We start from the raw sequence: 6,467 nt of genomic DNA, 5'->3' as shown, positions 1-6,467 counted from the left end.
AGCCAAACCAAGATGGCCAACCAAGACTTAGAGAGAGTGTTGTGATGTTTGGTATCCAAGAATCCTTCCTCCCAGAGCCAGCAACTCTCATGGGTTGAGTACGCACATAACTCGTTACCAGTGTCATCCACGGGCCTCTCCCCGTTTGAGTGTAGCTTAGGTTACCAGCCACCTATTTTTCCGAGTCTGTAATCCGAAGTCGCGGTCCCCTCTGCTCACGCCTTCGTCCAGAGGTGCCTCCACACGTGGAGCAGAGCCCGTGAGACTCTCTTCCAGGTGGAAGAATGCACTAAGGCTCAGGCGCTCGCCATCCGCCTTGTGTTTGTCAGATCGTTTGGAGTTCCCAGTGTTCGTGTCCTGGTCCTGGTTGTCTCAGTGGTCCCTGTGTTTCGTGTGTGTATGTGTAAAAGTGTATGCGCGTTGTGCACACGCTGCATTGATTATGGCCGAGCATGCGCCCTTAAAATAGCATGTGAATAAGATGCGCAACGCGCCACTGACTTTAGACTAGGTTTTTCCTGGTCAGTGGTCGGAATTGTTTTCTAAACCTGCAAAATAGCACCAGGGAACGTTTGGCTCGATGGTGTTTTTAGCCCCCAATGGCTCCTTCCAGGCAGCTAACCCTAACCTCAACCTTAAACCTACCCATCCCCTCGCTGCCTGGAAGGCGCCGTTGGGGGCTAAAAACACCAAACACCAAACGTTTGCACCAGAACACGCCTCCTCTTTGCGCTGAACCGCCCCTGGGAGCGCAAGTTCATTTCTTAATTTACCGATGTGCGTCTGTGGAGGGAAAAGTCCGCTGTGCGCGGGTGCAAAATAGGAATGATACATGTGTCGGTGTACAAAGTCAATTACGCTGGGTGCAAGATAGGGCCCTGAATGTAGGTTAACAAATTGGCATAAAAAATTCAGTAAAAAGTGTCAATAAATCAATGTATTTTGGTTAACCAAGATATTTACTACAATAAATAAAACAAGACAAAAATAGAGAATAATATATTTCCTTTTTGATTTAATTTATTATTCTTTTTTATTTTATTTTTTTTATTTTTTTTATTGGCATTGCAATTTTTTTTATTTGTATTGCAAATACTTGTTATACAGTACATTTCTTGTGAAGCTATTGATTAGTATGAGCCATTGAGGACTAATTACAAATTAAAAATATATAAGGTTAGGAATCTATGCATACAACTTTATCATGTCATTATTTATTATCATTATGGCTGTGATCATGGCAACAAGTGATACAAATACGTTTCCCCCTCTTGGGTGATAGTATCATGGAAACACATTTGAGCCACATATTAAGGTAACGGCCGATAAACATTTCTTCAGAGAAGTGCAAGTTTATATTTGGGTAACACTGAAAACTGAGTTGACTGTGACTTTATCAAGCAACATATAAATTAGATCTTTACAGCAATAAATCAGCTTAATATTAACAGAATCCAACTGCAGTAAGTATGTGTCACTTTATTAGATATTCAACTAGTACTGGTTAACTACCAAGTATTTCAAAAACATTACAACATGTTTCTAAATTCCATGTATGAAATACATTACAATGCTTCCATGTTTTGCTAAAATTCTGATTGCTTGTGCTTATTAGTAGGCCTATATGTAAAATAGTGTGCACTCTGAAACTTGTTCAGACAACAAGCACTGTACTTAAAATGTCATATACCTGTACAAGTTTACATGAGCACAAAAATAGTTGTAGAATGCAAAGTGTCTGGGTAATATGCATTTTGCTGCCTAAAGCTCATAAAACAATATTTCCATGAAATGTCTGACTGTTACTCTGTTTGTAGGTTTTGTGTATAACAAGCAATGGACAACCTGACATTCAGAAACAGCATTCTTCTAGTAGAGGGACTTCAAGTTACACCTCAGTCTACTTATGTTGTTTTCATCCTGCTTCTTTTGGTTTATATCTTTATAATGGTTTCCAATATTGCACTTGTAATTCTGATCTCAACAGAGAAGAATCTTCATCATCCTATGCATTTCCTGTTCTGTAACTTGCCACTGAACGACATATTAGGGACCACTGTCATTTTGCCACGCTTATTGCAGGACATTTTAAAAGAAAGTTCAGAGCGCTATATCACATATGTGGAGTGTGTAGTTCAAGCCTATTTTGTGCATATTTTTGTAGCAGCATGCCACTATGTTCTTATAATCATGGCCTTTGACAGATATGTGGCTATATGTAATCCATTGCGATACACAGCTATAATGACCAATAAAATGGTTATTAAACTATCAGCATCAGCCTGGGGGCTGTCAGTACTTATGGTATCAATTTTAATAGGACTCACTGTGCGTCTGTCTCACTGCAGATCTAAAATTGAAAACCCTTTCTGTGACAATGCCTCACTGTTTAAACTGTCCTGTGAGGATGGTGTTGTTGTTAATAATGTGTATGGAATCCTTTATACTGTGGTTTTATTTTCTTTCTCAATTTTGTCTGTATTTATAACATATGGTAAGATTGCTACTGTATGCATAACCAGCAAAAACAAAGCACTCAACAGCAAAGCCATAAAAACCTGCAGCACACATTTAGCTGTTTATTTAATCATGTTTGTTTCTGGCTCCACTTTTATTTTTCTTCATCGTTTCCCTCTCTACGCTGAGAGCAGAAAACTAGCTAGTATAATGTTTCACATTGTACCACCAGGATTAAATCCATTAGTATATGGTTTACAAACCAAAGAAATAAGACAGAAGTTTGTAAAATTTTGGTGCAGAGTAAAAGGAACGTCTTGATTCATTATGTGATTAAATGGTTATACATTGGTATCAGCACTTAATGTCAAGTCAGTAGCTTCCCTTTAGGAATACATACAAAGCAGTGGTGTCAGTTGGTCTTTAGAAACTTCTTTATAACAAAGTACTTTACTTCTTAGTATTTAGTACTTTAAATCAGTGTCCTCACATGGCAAGGTGTTACAATATATTTATTACAGTAAAGGATCTATGTTTATAACCTAAATTGTACTGAACATAATTTATTGTACATTGTTTTTATTTAGAAAATCTACTGAATAAATAGTTAAAATGAAGTTTCTTAATCGAGTATGTATCATTATCGCACCTCACATAAATGCTAAAGGAATATTCTCAGTGTCACGGTCGCTGGTTTCAGTACAAAGGAAGTTGTCAGGATGCAGATGCAGCAGTTTCTCTTTATTAAACTTATTCAACAAACTCAAAATGTTAGAAAAAAACTTGAGATTTTCTGGAATATGGACATAACCAACGTAGTCAAAACAACGACAGAATTGAAAGAAACACAGGGTTTAAAAACAAGAGCAAACAGGAACTAATAAGACTAATTAATGAGACATAGCTGAAAAGAGCTAACTCAATCAGTATCCATAGAAACAAACAGGGAGAGAATGAAGGAGAACTAAACTGAAATAATTAACAGATTAAAGATTAATTGAGAAACTCAGACATGAACAGAACTCAAAATGTGACAGTTTCCTCAGGCCCAACTGCTCTTAGTGGGATTATATATATGGGATTACAAATGATTCTTATTACAAATCCATGTGAAATGTGTGAAAGCATGAAATAATAGGGAGTATGATAATCTGTTCACAAAAATATTGAAAACTATGCTAAAGTGAAAATGCGTATCTGCCATATGTTGTTTTCCCAAATGCATATTAAACTCACAGTACATGCATAAAGTTGACTGCATTTACTGTGAACTGAACTCTTAGACTCTGCAAACACTTGGTCATGACCATCTCGCATGTGTCACGGATATGGTGGCTGTAGTGAAGTGCACACATGCTGGGAAACTAGGTCAAACTAAAACAGGCAAACAGATACTGACCACAATGAAAACTAAGACAAAACAGAACATAAGCCTGGCATTACTTCCCCCTCCCAGAAGGCACGACCTCGGAACAAAAAGAGTCCCACCAGGGAGGGTGGGCACCTTGGAGTTGTGGTAGATCACAGGCAGGTGAGCAGGGCGGTGCCGACAGGCTAGGAAGCCTCTAGGGCAACATCAGCAATACAGGAGCCAGGGAGGCGCCTGCAGAACAGGGAGCCAAGGAGGGCATGAGAGAGCTTGGCTTGATCAATGTGGCCATGACGAGGGAGCTTGGCATGGCCACTGTGGCCTTAACAAGGGAGCTTGACTCTGGGGCTGGAGAGTACTCTGGAGCAGGCTCATTGGCTGGAGCGGTCTCTAGAGCAGGATCATGGGCTGGAACTATCCTTCTGGTCACGAAAAGAGAGAGAAAAAACACAATGAGAGTGGATTGCGGGAGCAGCTATCAGGTAGACTTGTGTTCTCTCCAAGTTTGATGTCAGCAAAGAACAGTAAAGTTAAGTTGATGTGCATCTCTCTCTAAGTCTGTCTGTCTGTCTGTCTGTCTGTCTAACCCTGGGCAGTGCATCTTTTGGTCTTTCTGTGTCTTGCTTGCTAATGCTGGCCACTTCCAACAACTTATATTTAATGAGCAAATCTTCATGATTTCTTAACATTTGCTTTAGGAAAATTGCATCCAATGTTTTCACTTTACTTAAAGCCATCAATGATGCATTTATAGAGGGTAGTAACTGTATTATCACTCACAAATAAGTTTTTATTTACTAAAAAGTCATTGTAACTATAATATAATTACATTATAGCAATGCAGGTTGCATCTTTATAAATACATTAATGGAACCATACGACTGACTGATTAATACTTATAAATCAGTGTAGAATGGATTAATTGCACATTAAAAAAGCAAAAGCATGACTTATAAGTAATTATAAAAATAATATAAATGTAACTATAACTGTTCTTATGAAGCAGGTCTTAATTGAGTCTTTATAAATGTGTTTATAAAATAGTAATACTTATAAATAAGTATAAATGGAGCAATAATTCATTATAAGCATGGTCTTAGAAAGTGATACCATGATTTTTTTTCTTATGAACTTAAACTAAAAATAATGATCTAGCACAGTTTATATAACTAATTACAATCTAACATTTAAAAAATAAAATAAAAATCAATTTAAATGAATAATAATTTATCTATGACAGCTATTTTCTTTAAAATACGTTTTTCCATCTATTTTCACTGTCTCTTATGAATAGATTCTGAAACTGTAAAAAGATAGATAGATAGAAATGTGACAGAAACGCATCCTTAGTGCAGAACTAAACACATCCAGACAGAGCGAGCGTTTTGCAAGAAAGGAAGAAGGAAATAGGCTATATCACAAATGCAGACTCTTTCATGACCCAGAAAATTATAAAGATCTCCTCTCATCTCGTGCAGCAGATGTAAAAGTGGTTCAGTCAAAACGCTGCATCTTTAACTGCATAGAGGATAAACGAGCAGTAAGTTTCCTGCTGACATGTTGCGAGCTTTATTTAACATCACAACCGACATGACAAATGTGAGCCGAATACACAAATGATTGTTTTGTCATCACACAGGGGCATGGCCTGATTTATTAATAAAGTTATGTAATCGCGCCGCGGTTTACTTTTGTGTCGTTACTGGTTTGCATGCAAACGAGGAAAACGTCTCAGGTTACGTATGTAACCCTGGTTCCCTGAAGATGTCAAATCGAGCTGCGTCGAGATGCTGTGGGAACGCCCCTGCGTGATTGCGTCATGAAGCATGTGTATAATCAGTCCAATGGTGTGACGAGACGTCATAGATGGGTGACGTCATAGACCAGGAAACTAAAAAACACACCTGAAAACAGACCGCGCTAGCTTCTGATAGGCCGAAGCAAGTCAATCACGGGCATGCCGGGAGTATGGCAGGGTGACGCAACATCTCGTTCCATCTTCAGGGAACTAGGGTTACATACGTAACCGAGACGTTCCCTTTCAAGGGAACTCGAGCTGCGTCGAAAGGCTGCGGGAACGCTAATACCCACGTCGCCATAAGAGCAAATGCCCATCTGTGTGAAATCAGAGCGCACATTCAGACGAAAGCACCTGCGCCCCTGGAGTGGAGCTGAGGTCAAGATCAAAGAATCTGACGAATGTGTGCGGTGAGGACCAGCCTGCCGCATCACAAACGTCATAAAGTGAAACTCCTGACAATAAAGCTTTGGAAGCAGCCATACTCCTAGTCGAGTGAGCTCGTACAGCCAAAGGTGAAGGCTGACCAGCCGACTCATAAGCAAGTGAGATAGCCACAACCACCCACTTGCTCATCCTCTGCTTAGATGCAGGACACCCTTTCCTGGGTGACCCCAAAGCAAACAAACAACTGTTCGGACTTCCTTCACAGGGCAGCTCTGTGGACGTAAGCATCCAATGCCCTAACTGGGCAGAGCAGGTTAAGTTGCAGTACAATAGGTCTAACAATATTAGGTGGGACCTTAGGAACATAGCCCAGTCTAGGATGGAGAAGGCCTTTACCATGCCGGGCGAGAATTCCAAGCATGAGGGAGAAACCGAGAGCGCTTGAATGTCTCCAGT

The 6,467-nt window shown here is 39.6% G+C and overlaps 1 protein-coding gene across 1 annotated transcript; it reads left to right on the top strand.

The window, feature by feature from the left end:
* Positions 1-1,836: 1,836 nt before the first annotated feature.
* LOC307174699 (olfactory receptor 8G17-like) lies at positions 1,837-2,778 on the top strand (the record flags this gene model as incomplete). Its single annotated transcript, XM_079898784.1, has 1 exon — positions 1,837-2,778. The coding sequence occupies one exon, from the start codon at positions 1,837-1,839 to the stop codon at positions 2,776-2,778; it is 942 nt and encodes a 313-aa protein (XP_079754910.1).
* Between the last annotated feature and the right edge of the window lie 3,689 nt (positions 2,779-6,467).

This window comes from Squalius cephalus (assembly GCF_949319135.1).
Source record: "Squalius cephalus genome assembly, chromosome: 17".
NCBI lineage: Eukaryota > Metazoa > Chordata > Actinopteri > Cypriniformes > Leuciscidae > Squalius > Squalius cephalus.
The sequence above is the reverse complement of the archived record's forward strand: the minus strand, read 5'-3'. Positions and strand labels throughout refer to the sequence as shown.